This window comes from Mesoplodon bidens (assembly GCF_964165515.1).
Source record: "Mesoplodon bidens genome assembly, chromosome: 2".
NCBI classification, from domain to species: Eukaryota; Metazoa; Chordata; class Mammalia; order Artiodactyla; family Ziphiidae; genus Mesoplodon; species Mesoplodon bidens.
In genome coordinates, this window is record NC_138177.1 from 103896140 (window position 1) to 103920987 (window position 24848).

General features: G+C 38.4%; 1 protein-coding gene across 1 annotated transcript in view; it reads right to left on the bottom strand.

The window, feature by feature from the left end:
• Positions 1–1496: 1496 nt before the first annotated feature.
• The window catches only part of CCDC18 (coiled-coil domain containing 18), a 136286-nt gene continuing 112934 nt past the window's right edge, over positions 1497–24848 (bottom strand). Inside the window, exons 31-32 of the mRNA XM_081226547.1 lie at positions 19344–19398; positions 1497–1514 (exon numbers count right to left, since the gene is read on the bottom strand). Of these exons, the coding sequence (XP_081082673.1) occupies positions 19384–19398 (15 nt within the window). The 3' untranslated portion in view covers positions 1497–1514; positions 19344–19383. The remainder of the gene's footprint in view (positions 1515–19343; positions 19399–24848) is intronic.

Below are 24848 nucleotides of genomic sequence, written 5' to 3' on the forward strand. Positions count from 1 at the left end.
AGGGGTCCCAGGTTCAATCCCTGGTCAGAGAACTAGATCCCACATGCATGCTGCAACTAAGAGTTTGCATGCCACAACTAAGGAGCCTGCCTGCTGTAACTAAGGAGCCAGCAAGCTGCAACTAAGGAGCCCATCTCCCACAACGAAGGAGCCCATATGCCACAACTAAGACCAAGTTCAACCAAATAAATAAATAAATATTTTTTATAAAAAGAATACTTAAACTGGAGTTAGTAGAACATGTTATAATTTAATTGATAATATAATTTAATTTATAAATTAATGTTATAATAGATGAATTAATATTCATCCTCTTCCTCCTCTACCATCTAATCTAGATTTTCCATACTCTTCTAGCAATCTAGAATAACCCATATTTTTATTCCTGAAGGGTCTGAGCCCTTGGGTAGCATGCCCATTCTAGACTGTGCATGCTGTAATTACCCATTCACTGTCTCCAGTGGCTTGGAAGCACCAAGAGATGCCTTAGTGAATTCCCCCAATTTTAGACACAGTCCTTGCCTTCATCATATAAAAATAAGCTTTGTTATTTATGATACAACAGGATTGATTACCCTCACCAGTAACCATTTTTGTTTGATTGGTTGTTTAGTCCACTGGCATAAGGAGTCCAGAGTAACCAGGCAGTACTTGCAGTTTTAGATTCAGTGAAATGATTACTATATCTCTCGTAATATCACTCCTCTCACCCACCACCCAAGAATGTAGAATTCTTAATCCAGCAAAGCCTAGAATTGTGGGAATGGGAAGTATAAACTTTGCAATGGCTTACTGATGATGGTGAGAGGGAGGGGCAAACCCTACTTCTACCCTTTAGCTCCTGGACCTGTATATTCTAGCTACTGGGGCTAGAGGAAAATATATCAGCCATTGCATATACTGCATTCTGGAGGGCAGTGCTCTATTGAATTGTGGCCTCAAGCTGGTACCTTAGCTGACTGTTTGAGGCCATTCTAATATCCTATTAGTTTGGTTGCTTTGGGGTGATACGGTATGTGGTATAAACAGTGGATCCTGAGATCATTTGCACATTGGTGCATGCACCTCCTTTGCGATAGAATAGGACCCTTGTTCCAAAGGGCTGTTATGTGGAATCCAATATTGATAAATCAGACACTCTCTAAGACCTCAGACAGGGAGTCTGTGAAGGTATTGTGAGCAGGGAAGGCAAACCCACTTATAGTTATCAATTCCAGAAAGGATGGGTGTAATCAGCTTACTACCAAAAGGCTAGGAGGCCTCCTTGAGGGATGGTAACACATCAAGGGCTCAGCAATGGTATCTGCTGCTGATGAGCCGGACATACAGCTGTGGCAGTAGCTAGATCAGCCTTGGTGAGAGGGAATCCAGGGATAAACTCCATTTTTCTACCATGGCTACTCCATTCAGGGGCACAAGTATCAAGATGGCTGAGAAGACGACACAAGACATTGGGTGATATCCACCTGATTTATCTTGTTGAGTTGTTGAGTGTCTCCTCCATGCTGGATGTTCTGCAATGACATGAGAACACAAAGAGGTACACATTTTGTACTCATTCTCATAGATTCATCTACATGGCTTTCTCCCAAACGTCCTTGTCTCCAATTTTCTATTATTGATGCTTCCAAGGCCCCTTACCAACTAGCTAAGTCACCTGCCACTGTCTTGGAGTCCATGTACATTCTTACCTCAAGCTACCTCTCCCTTAAAAGTTGATGTCTAGGTTCTTCTCACAGTTCTGTCCACTTAGAAGACTTCCCCTCACCACTGAGGGGAAGTTTAGCATCATTCCATATTTTGTTTGTTTGTTTTTAATAGATCTTTATTGGATTATAATTACTTTACAATATTTTGTTAGTTTCTGTTGCACAACAGAGCCAATCAGCCATATGCATACACATGTCCCCATATCCCCTCCCTCTTGAACCTCCCTCCCATCCTCCCTATCCCACCCTTCTAGGTCATCACAAATCACCAAGCCAATCTCCCTGTGCTATGCTGCTGCTTCCCACCAGCCAATCATTTTACATTTGGTAGTGTATATATGTCGATGTTACTCTCACTTCGCCCCACATTTGCCCTCCCACCCCATGTCCTCAAGTTCATTCCCTATGTCTACCTCTTTATTCCTGCCCTGCAACTAGGTTCATCAGTACCATTTTTTTTCTAGATTCCATATATATGCGTTAGCATACGGTATTTGTTTTTCTCTTTCTGACTTACTTCAGTCTGTATGACAGACTCTAGGTCCATCCACCTCACTACAAATAACTCAATTTCATTCCTTTTTATGGCTGAGTAATATTCCATTGTATATGTGTGCCGCATCTTCTTTATCCATTCATCTGTCAATGGACATTTAGGTTGATTCCATGTCCTGGTTACTGTAAATAGTGCTGCAATGAACATTGTGGTAAATGTATCTTTTTGAGATATGGTTTTCTCATGGTATATGTCCAGTAGTGGGATTGCTGGGTCATATGATAGTTCTATTTTTAGTTTTTTAAGGAACCTCCACACTGTTTTCCATAGTGGTTGTATCAATTTACATTCCCACCAACAGTGCAGGAGGGTTCCCTTTTCACCACACCATTTCCAGCATTTATTGCTTCTAGATTTTTTGAAAATGGCCATTCTGACCTGCGTGAGTGAGGTGATACCTCATTGTAGTTTTGATTTGCATTTCTCTAATTAGTGATGTTGAGCATCTTTTCATGTGCCTCTTGGCCATCTGTATGTCTTTCTGAGTGAAATGTCTATTTAGGTCTTCCGCCCATTTTTTAACTGGATTGTTTGTTTTTTTGATATTGAGCTCCATACGTTATTTGTATATTTTGGAGATTAATCCTTTGTCTGTTGTTTCATTTGCAAATATTTTCTCCCATTCTGAGGGTTGTCTTTTTGTCTTGTTTATGGTTTCCTTTATTGTGCAAAAGCTTTTAAGTTTAATTAAGTCCCATTTGTTTACTTTTGATTTTATTTCTGTCACTCTAGGAGGTGGGTCAAAAAAGATCTTGCTGTGGTTTATGTCAAAGAGAGTTTTTCCTATGTTTTCCTCTAAGAGTTTTATAGTGTCTGGTCTTACACTTAAGTCTTTAATCCATTTGGAGTTTATTTCTGTGTATGACGTTAGGTAGTGTTCTAATTTCATTCTTTTACATGTAGCTGTAAAGTTTTCCCAGCACCACTTATTGAATAGGCTGTCTTTTCTCCAGTGTATGTTCTTACCTCCTTTGTTGTAAATTAGGTGACCATAGGTGCATGGGTTTATCTCTGGGTATTCTATCCTGTACCATTGATCTATATTTCTGTTTTTGTGCCAGTACCATATTGTCTTGATTACTGTAGCTTTGTGGTATGCTTTGAAGTCGGGGAGCCTGATTCCTCCACCTCCGTTTTTCTTTCTCAAGATTGCTTTGGCTATTCGGGGTCTTTTGTGTTTCCATACAAATTGTAAAATTTTTTGTTTTGTGAAGAATGCCATTGGTAGTTTGATAGGGATTGCATTGAATCTGTAGATTGCTTTGGGTAGTACAGTCACTTTCACAAAATTGATTCTTCCAATCCAAGAACATGGTATATTTCTCCATCTGTTTATGTCATCTTTTATTTCTTTCATCAGTGTTTTATAGTTTTCTGAGTACAAGTTTTCTGCCTCCGTAGGCATGTTTATTCCTAGGTATTTTATTCTTTTTTGTTGCAATGGTAAATGGGAGTGTTTCCTGAATTTCTCTTTCTGATTTTTTCATTGTTGGTGTAGAGGAATGCAAGATATTTCTGTGCATTCATTTTGTATCCTGCAGCCTTACTAAATTCATTGATTAGTTCTAGTAGTTTTCTGGTGGCATCTTTAGCATTTTCTATGTATAGTGTCATGTCATCAGCAAACAGTGACAGTTTTACTTCTTCTTTTCCAATTTGTATTCCGTTATTTCTTTCTCTTCTCTGATTGCTGTGGCTAGGACTTCCAAAACCATGCTGAATAAGAGTGGTGAGAGTGGACATCCTTGTCTTGTTCCTGACCTTAGAGGAAATGCTTTCAGTTTTTCACCATTGACTATGATGCTTGCTGTGGGTTTGTCATATATGGCCTTTATTATGTTGAGGTAGGTTCCCTCTATGCCCACTTTATGGAGAGTTTTTTTTTTATTATTATAAATGGGTGTTGAATTTGGTCAAAAGCTTTTCCTGCATCTATTGAGGTGATTATATCATTTTTATTCCTTAATTTGTTACTGTGATGTATCACATTGATTGATTTGTGTATATTGAAGAATCCTTGCATCCATGGGATAAATTGCACTTGATCATGGTGTCTGATCCTTTTAATGTGCTGTTGGATTCTGTTTGCTAGTATTTTGTTCAGGATTTTTGCATCTATGTTTGTCAGTGATATTGGCCTATAATTTTCTTTTTTTGTGATATCTTTTTCTGGTTTTGGTATCAGGGTGATGGTGACTTTGTAGAATGAATTTGGGAGTGTTTCTCCCTCTGCAATTTTTTGGAAATGTTTGACAAGGATTGGTGTTAGCTTTTCTCTAAATGTTTGATAGAATTCACCTGTGAAGCCTTGTGGTCCTGGACTCTTGTTTGTTGGAAACTTTTAAATTATGGTTTCAATTTCATTACTTGTGATAGGTCTCTTTATATTTTCTAATTCTTCCTGGTTCAGTCTTGGAAATTTGTACTTTTCCAAGAATGTTTCCATTTCTTCATGGTTGTCCATTTTATTGGCATACAGTTGTTTGCAGCAATCTCATAATCCTTTGTATTTCTGCAGTGTCAGTTGTGATTTCTCCTTTTTCATGTCTAATTTTATTGATTTGCATCCTACCCCTTTTTTTCTTGATGAGTCTGGCTAAGGGTTAATCAATTTTGTTTATCTTCTCGAAGAACCAGCTTTTAGGTTTATTGATCTTTGCTATTGTTTTCTTCATTTATATTTCATTTATTTCTGCTCTGATTTTTATGATTTCTTTCCTTTTACTGGTTTTGGGTTTTATTTGTTCTTCTCTAGTTGTTTTAAAGGTAGGGTTAGATTGTTTACTTGAGATTTTTCTTGTTTCTTTTTTTTTTTTTTTGGCTGTGTTGGGTCTTTGTTTCTGTGCGAGGGCTTTCTCTAGTTGTGGCAAGCGGGGGCCACTCTTCATCACTGTGCGCGGGCCTCTCTTGTGGCGGAGCACAGGCTCCAGACGCGCAGGCTCAGTAGTTGTGGCTCACGGGCCTAGTTGATCCGTGGCATGTGGGATCTTCCCAGACCAGGGCTCGAACCCATGTCCCCTGCATTAGCAGGCAGATTCTCAACCACTGCGCCACCAGGGAAGCCCCTTTTCTTGTTTCTTGAGGTGAGATTGAATTGCTATAAACTTCCCTCTTAGAACTGCTTTTGCTGTGTCCCATAGGCTTTGGGTCATCGTGTTTTCTTTGTCCTTTGTTTCTATGTTTTTTAAATTTCTTCTTTGATTTCTTCAGTGATCTGTTATTTAGTAGTGCACTGTTTACCCTCCATGTGTTTGTGTTTTTTACTGTTTTTTTCCTGTAATTGAGTTCCAATCTCATAGCACTGTGGTCAGAAAAGATGCTTGATATGATTTCAAATTTCTTAAATTTTCTGAGGCTTGATTTGTGACCCAAGATATTATCATTCCTGCAGAATGTTCTGTGTGCACTTGAGAAGAAAGTGAATTCCGCCAGTTTTGTGTGGAATGTTCTATAAATATCAATTAAGTCTACCTGGCCTATTGTGTCATTTAAAGCTTGTGTTTCCTTATTTATTTTCTGTTAGGATGATGGCCTTTATTATGTTAATAATAATAATAATAATAATAATAATAATCTCCATTGGTGTAAGTGGGGTGTTAAAGTCCCCTACTATTATTGTGTTACTGTCAATTTCTCCTTTCATGGTTGTTAGCATTTGCCTTATGTACTGAGGTGCTCCTATGCTGGGCGCATAAACATTGGTAATTGTTATATCTTCTTCTTGGGTTGATCCTTTGATCATTATGTAGTGTCCCTCCTTATCTCTTGTAACAGTCTTTATTTTAAAGTCTATTCTATTTGATACAAGTATTGCTACTCCAGCTTTCTTTTCATTTCCATTTGCATGGAATATCTTTTTCCATCCCCTCACTTTCAGTCTGTATGTGTCCCTGGGTCTGAAGTGGGTCTCTTGTAGACAGCATATACACAGGTCTTGTTTTTGTATCCATTCAGCCAGTCTGTGTCTTTTGGTTGGGGCATTTAATCCATTTACATTCAAGGTTATTATCGATAAGTATGTTCCTATTAACATTTTCTTATTTCTTTTGGGTTTGTTTTTGTGGGTCTTTTTCTTCTCTTGTGTTTCCCATCTAAAGAAGTTTCTTTAGCATTTGTTGTAAAGCTGGCTTGATGGTGCTGAATTCTCTCAGCTTTTGCTTGTCTGAAAAGTTTTTGACTTCTCCATCGAATCTGAATGAGATCCTTGCTGGGTAGAGTATCTTGGTTGTAGGTTTTTCTCTTTCATCACTTTAAGTATATCCTCTCACTCCCTTCTGGCCTGCAGTGTTTACACTGAAAAATCAGCTGATAACCTTATGGGGATTCCTTTGTATGTTATTTTTTGTTTTTCCCTTGCTGCTTTTATTATTTTTTCTTTGAATTTAATTTTTGTTAGTTTGATTAAGATGTGTCTCAGTGTGTTTTTCCTATGGTTTATCCTGTATGGGACTCTCTGTGCTTCCTGGACTTGGGTGACTATTTCCTTTCCCATGTTAGGGAAGTTTTTGATTATAATCTCTTCAAATATTTTCTCAGACCGTTTCTTTTTGTCTTCTTCTTCTGGGACCCCTATAATTCGAACATTGATGCGTTTAGTGTTGTCCCAGAGGTCTCTGAGGTTGTCTTCAATTCTTTTCATTCTTTTTTCTTTATTCTGTTCCTCGGAGGTTATTTCCACCATTTTGTCTTCCAGCTAACTTATTCATTCTTCTGCCTCAGTTATTCTGTTATTGATTCCTTCTAGTGTATTTTTCACTTCAGTTATTGTGTTCTTCATCTCTGTTTGTTCATTCTGTAGTTCTTCTAGATCTTTGTTAAACATTTCTTGTATTTTCTCAATCCAGGTCTCCATTCTATTTCTGAGATTCTGGATCATCTTATCATTACTCTGAATTCTTTTTCAGGTAGATTGCCTATTTCCTCTTCATTTATTTAGTCTTGTAGGTTTTTACCTTGCTCCTTCATCTGTGACGTATTTTTTTGCCATCTCATTTTTTTTTTTTTTAAATGAGTGGGATTGTGTTCCTTTCTTACTGGTTGTTTGGCCTAAGGTTTCCAACACTGGAGTTGGTAGGCTCTTGGGTAAAGCTGTGTCTTGGTGTTGAGATGAGGAACTCTGTGAGACCTCACTCCGATGAATATTCCCTGGGGTCTGAGGTTCTCTGTTAGTCCAGTGGTTGGGACTCAGAGCTCCCACTGCAGGAGCTTCACCCTGACCCCGGGCTCATGAATGAAGATCTCGCAAGCCACGTGAGGTGGCAAAAAAAAAAAAAAAAAAGAGAGAAAAATAACAAAGTAAAAAATAAAATTAGACTAGGTAACTAACAGATATGTTAGAAAGAATATAAAAATAAAACTATAGATGAATCAACAACTGGAAGGTACATGAATACCACAATAGTAAAAAAGAGGAGGGAAAAGAAAAACAAAAAAAGGGGGGGGGCGGAAAGGCCTTGGCTGTGGAGGGCGGGGCCTAAGGGCTAGGTTTAGGCAGTGGGTGGGGCCTATGCTTAGGACCCACAGGGCTGGAAAAGGCCCTGAGGGCTGTAGGCTGTGGGGCTTAGGTTCAAGGAACAAAAGGGGCCCAGGCGTGCCTCCCACCCCTGGTCTCAGAGGGCAGGGGACCTCACCTGGGAGCTCAGGAGGCTCCTGGTGCCTGAGTGGGTGGGGCAATCACCCTCCGCTCCTCTCCCAATCCTCGCCGAGGGCCCCTCATGTCTGTCTTTCCTGTTCTCCCCTCGGCTTCCTTCCTATGCCGCCAAGGACCCACATGACCTGTATAGAGTCAATTACTCTTTAAACCAAGTCTAAGCTTTTTCCTCCTCCATCATCCATCCTACAGACCATCCCCCCAATAAAGTCATGTAGGTGTAAGCTAAAGGAGACATGTTACTGTAAAAGAGATGGTGACATGGGGGTCTAGATCCCTTTTTTATGTAGCTTACTTGTTCCTTTTAAATCTCCCCAAGCTTGGTCTCTGACCTATTGTTTTCATTTTATAATAGATTACTGCTAAATTAGCTAATAATGGACAGCTCTTGTCACATAGTCACTTGATGTCTCATGTACATGTGCTCAATAGCATGGCAGGAGATGCTTTTCAAAAAGCATGTAGTTCTCTGCTGCAGAAAGTATGACTTTGCTTCAGAACCCCAGGGTGTTTGTGCTACAGCTCTCTCATTAGGGCTTGTGAGAGATTCCTCTTACTGTTTTTATCTACCATGGATCCTCTACTAGCAAAGGGATCTGCCAAATCATATGATCTGAGTAGCAGGGCAATTTGCATTGCAGCCTGGACCTACAGCATAATCATCCTCACTTAAATCTGACAACCTTCTAAATTCCCCAGTAAATGGTTTGGAGCAGTATATACTGTTTCCAAAATCCAAATAGACCCATCAAGTGTTGTGTCTCTTTCTCAGTCGTATGGAGTAAGGAATAATAACTTGCCCTTTACTTAGCAGGGTTGTTTCATTAATCCCCAGACCACTGGAATCTTGAAGATGTCAATGATGTGGCAGTGTCTGAATCTTTACAGGACTTTTCTTCCATTCTCTGGCAAGTATGTATCTTACTAGAGCATCAAGAGTATTTGTCATTTCCTGCTTGCCAAGTCTGACTAGTATGGCATCAATATACTATATATATGGTATCATGACATGCATAATGGTTTTATGGACTGTCAAGACAATTGAGGTCCCTGAAGATTATTTTGACAAAATTCAGGAGCATTAACATAGACTCCAGATGGCTTGTATGTACTGCTGGCCCTAGTAATTTTTTAAAAATTGAAATATAGTTGATTTACAATGTTCTATTCATTTCTGGTGTGCAGCAAAGTGATTCAGTGATTTTATATATATATATATATATATATATATATATATTCTTTTCCATTATGGTTTATTACAGGACATTGAATATAGTTCCCTGTGCTATACAGTAGGACCTTGTTGTTTATCTACTTTATATATAGCAGTTTGTATCTGCTAATCCCAAACCCCTAATTTATCCTCCCCCCACCCCACTATGGTAACTATAAGTTTGTTTTCTAAGTCTTTGAGTCTATTCCTGTTTCCTAAATAAGTTCACTTACGTCGTATTTTAGATTACACATATAAGTGATAACATATGGTATTTGTCTTTCTCTTTCTGACTTACTTCACTTAGTATGATAATCTCTAGGTCCATCCATGTTGCTGCAAATGGCATTATTTCATTCTTTGTTTTGTTTTTTTATGGCTGAATAGTAGTCCATTCTGTATATACCTCATCTTCTTTATTCATTCATCTGTTGATGGACATTTAGGTTGCCAGGTTTTTCTCCTAATCTTTGAAATATTTTTTCCTAAAATTGAAGGCATTTCTTTTTTCTTTTTTTTTTTTTTTTGTGGCTGTGCTGCATGGCTTGTGGGATCTTAGTTCCCCAACCAGGGATCAAACCTGGGCCCATGGCAGTGAAAGCCCACAACCTAACCACTGGACCACCAGGGAATTCCCTGAAGGTACATTTCTGACTATGCCCAGCAGGCCTAGATTTTACTAATTCCAAGTTGACATGCTCACTTCTGTCATTTTTCAAAGCCATTAATTGTCAATCAGAATAAAATCCAAAGTAGCAGCTCTCTACATTACTTACATCATTATCCTGGTACTCAGCCCCCTTTTTAATCAACTGCTCTATTTTTAACAGAATAGAATGTATAGTAGCTGACTGGAGAGTTGAAATCATCCATCACTATTGTACCATGCCTTTGTACCAATTTCCTGACCAGTATTAAGAAAGACTTGTCCACAAATAGTTGGTATGGCCCATAGTATCTCCTACAGTTAAATCACTTGTTTATCTGTTCTTTAATCCTCACTCAGTTGAGTGTCATCATGATTCTTCTCCCAGGTTTCATTTAGCATAACTTCTTAAGCTACATTTATTTTTGTACATCTATTCCTGAACGAGGGATTCAATAATCACCCATTGGTGTATTTCACAGATGAGTCTTATTCCACCAAGCCTCAGTGAAACTCCTTAGTACAGACTGTTCTCTTAAAAAAAAGCTCAAAAATTTCCTTAGAATTTTAATCACGAGTAACAAAAATAGGTCTCCAGAATCTTAGGCTGTCAAAATGCCTTATACCCAACTTCTCTCATCTTCCTAGTTCTCCACATCCCTACAATATCTCAGTAGGTACAGAGAACAAAACCAGATATTTATTGAATTACACAATTCTTTCAGTAAGCTCATCACCATTTTGTTTAAGAAACTTTTACTAATCTGCTAAGTAAACGTCAAGCTTTGATAGAGGAAATGGTGTATTTTATATGACACAGAGTAATAAAATGAAAATTTAATATTTTCATTACTGTATCTATACTTTTTCATTTTGATTAAATATCTTCCTTATAGCTGAAATTTGTTTTCTTTCAAGCTGGACTTAGTTTCTTTTAGACTTGAGCTTATGAGGCCACGTTGGTTTTCATTACTTGGTTAAATAAACAGAGCCACTGACAGTAGCATTTGAAATAGTGATCCTATCTCTAACAAAAGTTTGACCTAATTTACAATGTATTAATTCTAAAATTTTCTAGTACTCCTTCACATTTAAATTATAACTTGCTTTTATTCTATAGTTGTTTTGTCAATCCATTAAGTACAAAACGAGTTTGGCGCCTCCTAGGTCTTAAAAAATCTTCCCTTGAGAGGGGCACAGATTTAAGAACAATACCCCTCTTCTCTGCCAACAAAAAGTTGTTTTATTTGTCCTGAGTAAGAATGCACTGTGTTCACTCTGCCTATTAGTGTATACTTTTTTTTTTTTAACTATATGTGTATAGCAAGCTGTAGGGTTTTATCTTCAGACAGCAAACTGACTCTTCAAAAGAGAGCCATGTCATGGTATTCCCTCATGAAGCTACTGTGGCCTATGGCTTGATCCTCAGCTTTATAGATAACAGAATCTAGTCATTCAGAAAATCTGATTCATGGCAATCATTCATGAATGACTGATATTTAAAACAAATACTAATTTATAAGTGAAATTTACTAGACAGTCATACTGGCACATTATTATATCCTCATTTTACTAATAAAAAGTTGTGTGGGAAGCAAAGGTATAATTACAAGGTTACACGGTAACCATGAAATTAGAACAAAGTGGAATTAATTGGACATCTACTGAAAACAAAATATGGTCTCATCTATTATGCATGCATCTCTTAAATAGTTTTAAAGTAAATCAAAGGTTTAGAATGGCCAGTTAGGGTATCTATACTGTTAGTTTTGCCTCTCTGGCTAAGGTGACAACTGACAACCAGGGTGAATTTAAAGGACATAAATAGACATTTCTCCAAAAAAGACATACAGATGGCCAACAAACACATGAAAAGATGCTCAACATCACTAATCATCAGAGAAATGCAAATCAAAACCACAATGAGGTATCACCTCACACCAGTCAGAATGGCCATCATCAAAAAATCTAGAAACAGTAAATTCTAGAAACACCTGGAGAGGGTGTGGAGAAATTCTAGAAACACCTGGAGAGGGTGTGGAGAAAAGGGAACCCTCCTGCACTGTTGCTGGGAATGTAAATTGATAGAGCCACTATGGAGATTCCCTAAAACACTAAAAATAGAACTACCATATGACCCAACAATCCCACTACTGGGCATACAGCCTGAGAAAACCATTAATTCAAAAAGATATATGTACCACAATGTTCATTGCAGCACTATTTACAATAGCCAGGGCATGGAAACAACCTAAATGTCCATCGACAGATGAATGGATAAAGAAGATGTGGCACATATATACAATGGAATATTACTCAGCCATAAAAAGGAACGAAATTGAGTTATTTGTAGTGAGGTGGATGGACCTAGAGTCTGTCATACAGAGTGAAGTAAGTCAGAAAGAGAAAAACAAATACCATATGTTAATGCATATATATGGAATCTAGAAAAATGGTACTGATGAACCTAGTGGTAGGGCAGGAATAAAGATGCAGATGGTGAGAATGGACTTGAGGACATGGTGGGGAAGGGGAGGCCGGGACGTAGTGACAGAGTAGGACTGACATACATACAGTACCAAATGTAAAATAGCTAGCTAGTGGGAAGCTGCTGCATAGCACAAGGAGATCGGCTCAGTGCTTTGTGATGACCTAGAGGGATGGGATAGGGAGGGTGGGAGGGAGGCTCAAGAGGGAGGGGATATGGGGATGTATGTACGAATATAGCTAATTCATTTTATTGTACAGCAGAAACGAACACAACATTGTAAAGCAATTATACTCCAATAAAGATGTATTTAAAAAAATGGACATAAAGCATTCATGGGGGGGCTTCTGGGATATGCCTGGGAAATGCCCCAAAAAGCTAGATTTCTTGCAGGCACATGAGAAGGGAGGGGAAATGAAACGGAAGCAGCTAGTTTAATGAACTCTTTCAAGAATCTGGGCCATGTAAGTGCATGACAAGATGGGTAGCTAGACTGAGGATGTGGGATTGAGGAAAAGATTTTTCTTTTTTAGGTTAGGCGAGACTTGGATATGTTTAATGTTGATGAGAAAAAGCTAGTGCACAGGAAAAGACAGTAGAGATGAGACGAGATAACTGATGAAGGAAAGTCCCTGAGGATACAGAAAGGGATCCAAAATACAGGGAAACGGATTGCCTAAAGGGAAACCTAGACTTCACTCGGATAACAAAGATTGCAGATTAAGTTTGTAAATGTAGGAGCAGGAAATTGTAGGAATTCTCTTCTGATGGCTGCCATTCATTTTTGAAGCAGGAGGTAAAGTCACCTGCTAAATATGTATCTGTGTGTGGGTGTCATGACAGACTTAAGAGAAGTAGTTAAGATTTGATCCAAGTGGAGATAAAGATTAATACAAAGACTTTTTAGGCAATGGTGTAAAATTAGGGTAAGGTTAAGCTACTTTACAAAGAGATCCTCAAAATTCAGTTGCTTAAAAAGACAGAATTTCATTTCTCTCTCATGTAATAGTCCAAGGAAAGTGCTCCAGGTCACATAGGCATGCAGGTTCTTTCTATATTGTTTTTCTGCCATCTACTATGGTGTTTTCCTCATCTATATGATTGAAGTTGGGTTGCAGGCAATTCCAGCTCTAGAGAAAGGAAAAGACCTTGGAGGAGCACATATGTAATATTTTAATGCCCACACCTGAAGTTTTACACATTTCTGCTTGTAGTCTTCTGATGAGAACTTAGTCACTGGAGAGGCTGGGAAATACAGTGTCTGGCCACTGGCCCAGCTAAAACTCTGTAATTATAGAAAAAGGAAAAGAACTGATTTTGGTGAAAAATTAGTAGTCTTCACCACAGCATGGCTGTATGCTTTTCTCAATATATAACAACTTAAATATAGGGGAAAAAAGGACAGATAATGAATTCAGTAAAGCTTTTCCATGTAACCAAAGAGCTAACAATTTCAGGATAATGGCAAGGGAGTGACTTGAAGAGACAGACCATCATAATATCTAGGTTGAATAAGAAAATGAATAATAACAGCAGGTAACAGTTAGCATTCACTGTTCACTTACTATGTGCCAGGTAGTATTCTAAGTGCTCTAAGTGTATTTGACTTGTTTAATACTCATAACAACCATTTAAGGTATGTGCCGTTATTCTACTTTATAATTAAGGAAACAAAGGCACAGAGAGATTAAATAACTTGCCCAAAGTGACACAGTAAATTGGTGGCAAAGCCAGGCTCTGAACTGGTTCAGAAATAATCTGGTCTAAAGCCCACATTCTTGACCTCATCATTATACTGCCTCAATGATAGCAGTTATTATCTATTGAGTATTTACTCTATTCAGGTAGTATACTAGTATTTCATGTGCATTATCTAATTTTATCTTCACCATAAGCTGCTGAGGTATCTACTGCTTCTATTTTACATTTAAGGAGACTAAAGTTCAGTTATTCAATAACTAGCTCCACGTCATGTGCTTATAAAAGTAAAGAAACAAGGATCAAATCCAGATCCATATTATCTCAAAGCCCATATCTTCTTTCTAAATATCTAAATTTTTATTATTAATATAGAATTTATGAACAGTGAAATTCAGCTCTTGTAAGCACATAAGTCAATGAGTTTTGTCAAACGTATATACCTATGTAGCAAACAACCTAATCAAGATAGAACATTTCTATTATCTCAGAAAGTTTCCTCCTGTCCCTCTTCTTTTTTTTTAAAGCACTTTTTTTTTAAAGATTGGCATTTAAATTTTATTTATTTATTTATTTATTTAGTTTGTTTGGCTGCTTTGGGTCTTCGTTGCTGCACGTGGGCTTTCTCTAGTTGCGGCAAGCGGGGGCTACTCTTTGTTGCGATGCACGGGCTTCTCATTGCAGTGGTTTCCTTTGCTGCGGAACACAGGCTCTAGGTGTGTGGGCTTCAGTAGTTGTGGCATACGGCCTCAGTAGTTGTGTCTCATGGGCTCTAGAGCGCAGGCTCGGTAGTTGTGGCGCACAGGCTTAGTTGCTCCGCGGCATGTGGGATCTTCCCAGACCAGGGATCGAACCAGGGTCCCCTACATTGGCAGGCAGATTCTTAACCACTGTGCCACCAGGGAGGTCTCTCCTGTCCCTTTTCTATTCAATTCCCCACCCTTGAGAGACAAGCACTGTTTTGATTTCTATTATATATCAGTTTTGTTTGTTCTTAAAATTCATATAAATGGAGTCATATAGTATTTAGGTTTTTTTCTGTTGTTTTTTTTTTTTGCGGTACGCGGGCCTCTCACTGCTGTGGCCTCTCCCGTTGCGGAGCACAGGCTCCGGACGCGCAGGCCCAGCGGCCATGGCTCACGGGCCCAGCCACTCCACGCCATGCGGGATCTTCCCGGACTGGGACACGAACCCGCGTCCCCTGCATCGGCAGGCGGACCCTCAACCACTGTGCCACCAGGGAAGCCCAGTATTTAGTTTTATGTATAGCTTTTTTCATTCAGTATATTTTTGATATGTATCCATTTATTCTGTATAACAGTTCATTCTTTTTTATAGTACTTAACTGTATGAATGTATCAAGTTGCCTATTCATTCTTATACTCATGGACATTTGAGTTTTTCTAGTTTTTGGCTATAAATGAGAAATGGTACTATGAACATTAATGTACAAGTCTTTTGGTGGACGTATATTTTCATTTCTTTTGGCTAAATACCTAGGAGTGGTATTGCTGGATCATATAATAGCTGTATGTAGAAATTAAAAGGAACTACCAAAGAATTTTCCAAAGTGATTCCAGATGTTCCACATCATTTGGTGTTACCAGTTATTTTAATATTAGCTATTCTTTTTGTTTGTTTGTTTATTTGTTAATATTAGCTATTCTCATGGGTAGCCTATTGTGGTTTTATTTTTATTTTCTTAATGACTACAGATGTTGAACACTTTTAAATGTGCACATGACCACTCACATATATTATTCTGTGAAGTATCTGTTTACGTCTTTTGCCCTTTTTTTTTGTTTTTTTTTGGCCATGCTGTGCAGCATGTGGAATCTTAGTTCCCCAACCAGGGATTGAACCCAGGTCCCCTGCATTGGGAGCATGGAGTCTTAACCACTGGACAGCCAGGGAAGTCCCCTTACCAATTTTTAAATTGGGATTACGAATTTTAATTTATAGTGAGTTTTTTTACAAATTTTGAATGCAAGTTTTCTGTCTCATATATTTATAGCTCTCTCTCTGTAGTATGCGTTTTCATTTTCTTAATGTTGAGAGATTTAAGAGAAGCTTTTCATTTTGATCAAGTCACTTATGTACTTTTATAACTAGTGCTTTTGGGGTCCTAAGAAATCTCTACATACTCCAAAGTCATGAAGTTATTCTCCTATGTTTCTTCTAGAATCTTTAAAGTTTTAGCTTTTACATTTAGGTTTATAATCTACCCTGACTTAATTTTAAAATATAATATGAGGTAGAAATGACATTATTTTTTTCCCCCTTAAGTTTCTCCAACAGTTCCATCATTATTTGTTGAGGGCTTTCCTTTCAACATTGAATTACTTTGGTGCCTTGCTGAAAATCAGTTAAATATATACCTTTACATATTATATATATATATATAAATATACATTAAATCATATAAATATATAAATACATAATCTGTTATGTTCCACTGATATATTTATGAACTTTTTAGTTCTATTGAATGGTAACTTTATAATAATTCTTGAAATCAGGTAGTATAGTGTAAGTCCTCCAATTTTGTTCTTTTTCAAGATTATTTGTCTACTCTAGGTCCTTGACATTTCCAATTAACTGTTAGAATCAGCCTGTCGAAGTCTTTAAAAAAATCTATTGGAATTTTGTTTGGGTCTGCATTGAATCTATACATCAATTTGAGACAGAACTGACATCTTAGCAATATTGAACATCATGAATGTGGTATATATTCTCTATCTATTTAAAAAAAATTTTTTTTTTGCAATACGCGGGCCTCTCACTGCTGTGGCCTCTCCCACTGTGGAGCACAGGCTTCAGACGCACAGGCCCAGCGGCCATGGCTCATGGGCCCAGCCGCCCCGCGGTACGCGGGATCCTCCCGGACTGGGGCACCAACCCACATCCCCTGCATCAGCAGGAGGACTCCCAACCACTGCACCACCAGAGAAGCCCTATCTCTTTAAATCTTTGTCTTGGCAGTGTTTTGAACTTCTTAATATACAGGTCTTCATGTCTTACATTAAATTTTTTCCTAGGTACTTTATGTTGCTTATTGTTGATGTGAAAAAGGTTTTAGTGATTTGAATAGAAGATCAAAACAGTCACAACATTCCCTTAAGCCAAAGCATAATCAAGGCCCTAATTCTCTTCAATTTGATAGAGGCTGAGAGGTGAGGAAGCTGCAGAAGAAAAGTATGAAGCTAGCAGAGGCTGGTTCATGAGGTTTAAGGAAAGACACCATCTCCCAACATCAAAGTACAAGGTGAAGCAGTGAGCGCTGATGTAGAAGCTGCAAGTTATCCAGAAGATCTAGCTAAGACAATTAATGAAGGTGGCTACACTAAACAATAGACTTTCAGCGTAGACTAAACAGCCTTCTATTGGAAGAAGATGCCATCAGGACTTTCATAGCTAGAGAGGAGAAGTCAATACCTGGTTTCAAAGCTTCAAAGACAGGTTGACTTTCTTGTCAGGGGCTAACATAGCTGGTGACTTGAAGTTGAAGCCAATGCTCATTTACCATTCTGAAAATCCTACGGCACTTAAGAATTATGCTAAATCTACTCTGCCTGCACTCTGTAAATGCAACAATAAATCCTGGATGACAGTACATCTGTCTACAACATGGTTTACTGAATATTTGAATCCCACTGTTGAGACCTACTGCTCAGAAAAAAAGATTCCTTTCAAAATATTACTGCTCATTTACAACACACCTGGTCACCAAGAGCTTGGATGGAGATGTACAATGAGATTTTGTTGTCTTCATGCCTGCTTAACACAATGTCCATTCTGCAGCCCTTGGATCAAGGAGCAATTTACACTTTCAAGTGTTATTATTTGAGAAATAAATTTTGTAAGGCTATAGCTGCCACAGTGAGTGATTCCTCTGATTGATCTGTGCAAAATAAACTGAAAACCTACTGGAAAGGATTCACCATGCTAAATACCATTAAGAACATCTGTGATTCATGGGAGGTCAAAATATTAACACTCATAGGAATTTGGAAGAAGTTAATCCCAAACCTCCTGGATGACTTGGAGGGGTTTAAGACTTTAGTGGAGGAAGCAGCAAGAGAACTAGAATCAGAAGTGGAGCCTGAAGTTTTGACTGAATTGTCACAATCTCATGATAATACTTGAATGAATGAGGGGTTACTTTTTATGGATGAGCAAAGAGAGTAGTTCCTAGGGATGGAGTCTACTCCTCGTGAAGATGCTGTAAAGACTGTTGAAGTGACAACAAAGGATTTAGAATATTATATAAACTTAGGTGATAAAGCAGGATTTGAGAGGATTGACTCCAATTCTGAAAGAAGTCCTACTGTGGGTAAAATGCTGTCAAACAGCACTGCATGCTACAGGGAATTGTTTGTTAAAGGAAGGGTCCATTTGTGTGGCAATCTTCACTGTTGTCTTATGTTAAGAAATTGCCACAGACACCCCAGCCTCAGCCACCACCAAGACAAAGGAAAGATCCTCCACCAGAAGAAAGATTATGAATGCTGAAGGCTCAGATAACGCTTAGTATTTGTTAGCAATAAAGCATTTTAAAAATTAAGGCATGTACATTGATTTTTTTTAGACATAATGCTATACAGACTAACATACATAGTTATATAAACATAACTTTGATTATGCTTGATTTGTTTACTGTGTATTCGCTTTATTGCAGTGGTCTGGAGCTGCACTAGCAATAAAGCATTTTAAAATTAAGGCATGTACGGGCTTCCCTGGTGGCGCAGTGGTTGAGAGTCCACCTGCCGATGCAGGGGATACGGGTTCGTGCCCCGGTCCAGGAGGATCCCACATGCCGCGGAGCAGCTGGGCCCGTGAGCCATGGCCACTGAGCCTGCACGTCCGGGGCCTGTGCTCTGCAACAGGAGAGGCCACAACAGTGAGAGGCCTGCGTACTGCAAAAAATTAAGGCATGTACAATACTGTCATGTGGATTAAATGAGTTAACAAATATAAAATGCCTAAAATAGTGCTTGATAAATGGTAAACATTCAACAAAAGCTAGCCATTATTAGTACAATTATGAACCTGTGGCAGAATGAGCTCTAAATTCATATTACTTGTTTTAAAAATAAAGTATCACTAGAAAAATAAGCAAATAATATGGTAGTCTGAATGTGCTTATTATGCATTTTAACAATGATTTCTACATAAAAAATAAAGAAAAGGAAAGTAGCAAGTTTAAACCAAAACAATAAATAAAGTGAATTAATTTTCACAAAAAGTATAAGTAAGCTTTAGAGCAAGAACTTTCTTTAAAAACCTTAAAATTTATTCAAAATATAAAATTTATTCAAAAGCAATAAAATAACAGTTTCTATGACGTATGAACTGTATATAATAAGTAAACACAGCACAGTACCAAAAATTCCATTTTTCATGACATCAACGTCTTCTTTTAATTACAAATTTTCTCCCTGGAATAATGCAAATTAATAGATTATTATTTGAAATATTGATTTAGCATTAAAAGTCCACTATAATAATGAGGGGCATAATTTAAAGCAAGAGTGGAAAATATTTAGTCAGTTGAAAAACATGAATCAGAATGTCAGTAATGGACCACATCGATAGAAAAAGAAATAAATCTGATAGGGGGATTAGGAGGGAGAGCAAAATTAAATTAAATTGATTTTAAAAACAAAAACAGGTGACAATAAAAATAAGATATTTAGACATTGGTGTCACTTTATGGTTCAACTGAAGGCACAGTAAGAAAGATAGATGAAGGGCTACATGAAAAAAGTCAACGAAAAAGAGAGGAGAAAAAAACAGCAGGAAAGGAAAAAGACAAGAGAGAAATGTTGCACAAAGAAGGAGCACAACATACAGAAGTAGAAAAATAGAGGGAAAAGTCTCAGGAGATTCTAATACTATAGGTCAAATATTCTTGTCATATCTTGGTCTTTGCTTGGGCCAGGAATTTGAAAATATTATCATGTCTCTAGGTATTTACCTGTACTCCTACTTCATCTTGTTTTTTTTTTCCACTTTAAATTGTTACCCAATCACTGATTTTATTAATTCTCATTTTTCATCTCATTTCACGGTATACAGGACCATATTTTGTAAACTACTTTCTTTTTGAAAATAAGAGGGATAAATAATACTCCTTTCAACTTCCTAATAAACTGTGAATTAGCTAATTAATTCACAACACTTCTACTGCTCTAATCTAAAACAGGAGCTCTTAACTTGAAGTCTGTGAACTCCTTGAAATTGTGTTCAAAATTGTGTGCATGTGTAACTTTTTGTGAGTTTTGAAGCTTTTGTCGGAGTCTGAAAGCAAAATACTACTGTGGTAGAGGCTTTATTGTGAATGGAATTGCCAATATAGTTAACCATTAAGAAAATCAGTATTGGGGCTGATCTTCTTGTTCCAAGAAAGGAAGCTAACACTTATTTAACATGTCTCACATACCAATTTCTATGTTCTTTCTGCTGCACCAGTGGACTTTAAGATTGCACTCTTTGGAGCAGGGCTAATGTATGTCCTAAGCACAGTCCAATAGTGATGCCCCCAGCCCTTCTATTGCTTAAAATAAAGAGCTTTAGTTTACACCTTTACACATATTAACTGATGAGTTAAATGCTATCAGGACCCAGCCGGCTGGTTTTTACTCTCTACAGAAGTGAAACTCACACCATGAATTGGAAACAAATGTAAATATCTGACAACACCTTCAAACCAAACTTTAAAACTTTAATCATTCACCATACCAAAGAAAGATTTTTTTAACAGTGTAGATTAAATTGGAATATGGTGGATAAAGACAATAACAAAAAAGTCTACTATAGTCAAGTGTGGCAGTGAAAGGGTTAAGGGCATGATAGCTAGGGCAAAAAACTCTGTGGTGCTCCCCTTCCCTTGGTGCTCTAAGCTTGTACTTATTTTCCTTAAAAGTTAATCCAAGGCTGCTCTGTAGTTTTTGCATGAGCAGCCATGAAAGAGGTGAGCAAGTAATTGGGTAAAGCTCAGACACAACTCACCCTCAATCAGATAAACTATCTTGGCATCTGATTGACATATTTGTGTTTCTTTATAACGTTTCATTTAAACAACATTCCTTGGCTTTTTAAAAGAGCTTAAAAAGTCTGCTTTTAAATCGGAGACCAATCCAATGTCTACTTTAGTGATGGGTGAAACAAGCTGAGAACCAGAACTAGCCTGTACATCAAGGTTCTACACCCCAATTTAAAATACTTCATGTCAAATTTTACAAAGTGGTACACAGTTATTAGCAATGCACATGTAAATGACCATGAAGGTAGTTAAAGAGTAAAACCATAGCAAGTCAAAGTTTCTTTCAACAGTAGCTGTCCTAGCTCTGAATCTTCTTACTTTCCATTAGAAAAAAACAGTGAAATTAGAAAAGAAAAAAAATGGAGGCCCTACAGAAAAAAGCATTGAGAAGACATCTTCAGACACCTTTTCCTCAAGATTAGGTATAATCAGTAAGTAATGACCATTAGAGAACTGAAAAAAAACCCACAGATGAGCATTTATCAAGCATCAGTCCTAGCACAGGTTCCAAAGGACACCGAATATAGTTCTCAGCAACCAAAAGAGCCAGTCCTTTCTGTCCAAGACAAAATTAAGCCAACACAGAGGCTTATGAGTTATGAGTCCCAAGTGAGCTTCAAGTCATGATGAGTATTGACAGTGAAACCGAGCAGGACCCTGTGGGGCTCCTGGGCACAGAAGCCTTTCTGTGTTCCCCGTTTACTGTTTGTAGAAAATAGGCTTCAGCCTCCATGACCTTCCCTGAATTCCAAAGGGCAGGTTCAAACTGTTGCTAATCAGGGAAGGGAGGGGACAGAGACAGACAAGGGAGGAACAGTCCAAAAACAATAGCGCAGCCTTGGGGCAGGGTCCTGGTTCTGCCTCAAGGGATACACATAACAATATCTTTGAGCTCTTCTGCAGAACTAAAACTCCCAACAAATGGAAGATGTTAACTACTTGAAGCATTCTTCATTCCAGAGAGAAAGTCACAGTTTGATAACCTCGAGAACCACAGAAGCTCATCAGGAAACCACCTGAGAGTAGATTAAGGAATACAGGCCCTGCACATACCCTGATCCTTATCAGCAACCCTGCCCTTGAACTATTGCTATAAAATTCCTCACCAAACTCCCTGGTTTTTTTTTTTTTTTTTTTTCTTTCTGCGGTATGCGGGCCTCTCACTGCTGTGGCCTCTCCTGCTGCGGAGCACAGGCTCCGGACACGCAGGCCCAGCAGCCACAGCTCACGGGCCCAGCCGCTCCACGGCATGTGGGATCCTCCCGGACTGGGGCACGAACCCGTGTCCCCTGCATCAGCCGGCGGACTCCCAACCACTGTGCCACCAGGGAAGCCCCTCCCTGGGCTTTGAGGCTACGAGCCTGCTGTATCCCCCTTTGCCTGGCAAAGCAATAAAGCTATCCTTTCTACTTCACCCAAAACTCTGTCTCTGAAATTCAGTTCGGCATCAGTGCACAGAGGCCAAGTTTTTGGCATTAACAGTGGTTAATGCATTTAAAACTCAGCAGAGTATCACTAGTGTTAAAAAACAAAATATAACCAAGTATACTTGAAGATCGAATTGGCTTTATGAATAATGCATGAATCAGATAGCATTTCATTTAGTAAACAGAGAGGTGCTCAGAGTGTTAGGGGAAACACTGACTGAAACCGCTGCCCTAGCCAGGCACCATAGTAACCACTTGCATGAATTACCTTAAACAGGAGGTCCTGGGAAGGAATGCAGAATTAACAAGTTACCACCAACCGGAGTAATTCAGGGAAGGTCAAAAGGAGAGAGACACCAGTCCATATGTCCTACCACCCTCCCAGAATTCTCCTCGCAGGAATCCATCTTGGCTGAGTGATGTGTGCGCCACCAGGAAGGACCCTGAGTCAAAATGATTGGCCAGAGACAACCTGGAAACTAATCCCATCACCTTAAAACCTGAGACTGAAAGCCAGTGGCAGAGCAGTCCTCCTGGGTTCCCTTACCCTCCTGCTCTCCACCCAGGTGCCCCTTCCCAATAGTCTCTTGCTTTGTCAGCACATGTGTCTCCTCGGACAATTCATTTCTGAGTGTTAGACAAGAGTCCACTCTCAGGCCCTGGAAGGGGTTCCCCTTCCTGCAACAAAAGGAGCTGTAAAATATGGAAGGCTTTAATAGGCAGGATCTGGGCAGGATAAGGTAGTTATTAGCAAAAGAAAAGAAAGGATTGTTTCAGTCAAGGTCACCTTTCTTTGGGGGAAGGGTGGCAGGGGTCTTATCAGGCAGATTACCCCGCTAATGCTGATCAGAAAATTCCAATGATTGACTTAAAATTCCACTCCTAGGAGAGGCTGCAATTAGGTCTTGGTTTGCTGTCCTAGGGGCAAGTGACTCCACTTTGTGCTCCACCTTTTTTTTTTTTTAAACACTAGCAATAAATAAAACTATAGGTGTACAGAATTTAACTTCGGCTAGATTTTCTTAAGAACTGACTAAAGTATTATGCACTGAGTTTCCATGATAATAGAATAGGTAAATTGATTTGAAATATTCAAATCCATCTATCTTTCCCAATGACCTTAGAGTGAGAAATATTCTATCAGTTGTGTAGTAATTTTAAGTCCCACAACCTTAATCTCTAATTGACTAAGTAGTTGCAAGACCAAACTATATAGTTAGACAGTACTGAAGAAAATATAAGTACAATTATGTAAATAGTATTATCAATAGTGGTTAAGAACAGAGACTCAGCTTCCTCATCTATATAGTGAGAATAATAATAGTAGCCACTAAAATAGAAGATTTGGTATTATTAGGATAATAATAGTACCTATCACAAGGTTGTTAATAAAGATTAAATGAGTTAATCTATGTAAAGCATTTAAAATAGTAAATCTATCACAAATTTATCCTATATAAATTCTATTTTACCAAAAATAAGACTCTTGTATATCCATGACTGTAAGGGCCATTGGAATATAGCAGAGGTTCTTAAAGGGAGCAGTACTCTCCCCTAGGGAACATTCTGGAAATCTGTAAGAGTGCTTGTTGGTTGTCACTATGATGGGGAAAAAGGGACATCCTGTCACTGGCACAGAATAGACAGGGACAAAAGACACCAAATGTCTTATGGTTTGCATGGCAGTTCTACACAACAAAACTATCTCCTTGGCAATCCTACTAGACTTCCCTAGTCCATTTATATTTTCCCACTCTACAAGATAACTGTTTCATACACCTCCCCTCTTCTTAAATCTCTAATACCTTACCCTGCCTTAGCTGATAACCCTGCTTCTTATTTCACTAAGAAAACAAAGGCAATTAATAATGGAATTTCTCCCCTCCCACCATGTGTTTCTTCCACTCCATGTATTTCTGTACCCTTATATTCTGCCTTCCTTCCCAGTACAGTGGATAAACTGCCCCTTCTTTTATTCAAGGCCAATTCTACTTCTCTTCTGGATCCTGTCTCCTTCAGCCTACCTTAAGGATTTTACTCCTTCCACTGTCTTGCATTATCAGTTTCCTTGTCTACTGGATCATTCCTACCAACATACAAAATGCTGTTTTATCTCTTATCCTAAAAAACTCTCCCTTGACATCATATTCCCCTCATTTCTCTGCTCTACTGTATATCAAGAGTTGTTTATTCTTGGTGTCTGCATTTCTTCTCCTCCCATTCTTTGCTGATTCCACTCTAATCAGGCTTTTGTCCTCACTATTACTCTGAAGCCATCCTTAAAAATGTCATTAACAGCTTCCACATTACCAAAGATGATATCAATTATCAATCCTCACTTTATTTAGCAACATTTGACACAGTTGATCTCGCCCTCCTTCTCAAAGCACACTTTTACTTGGCTTATGGAATATTA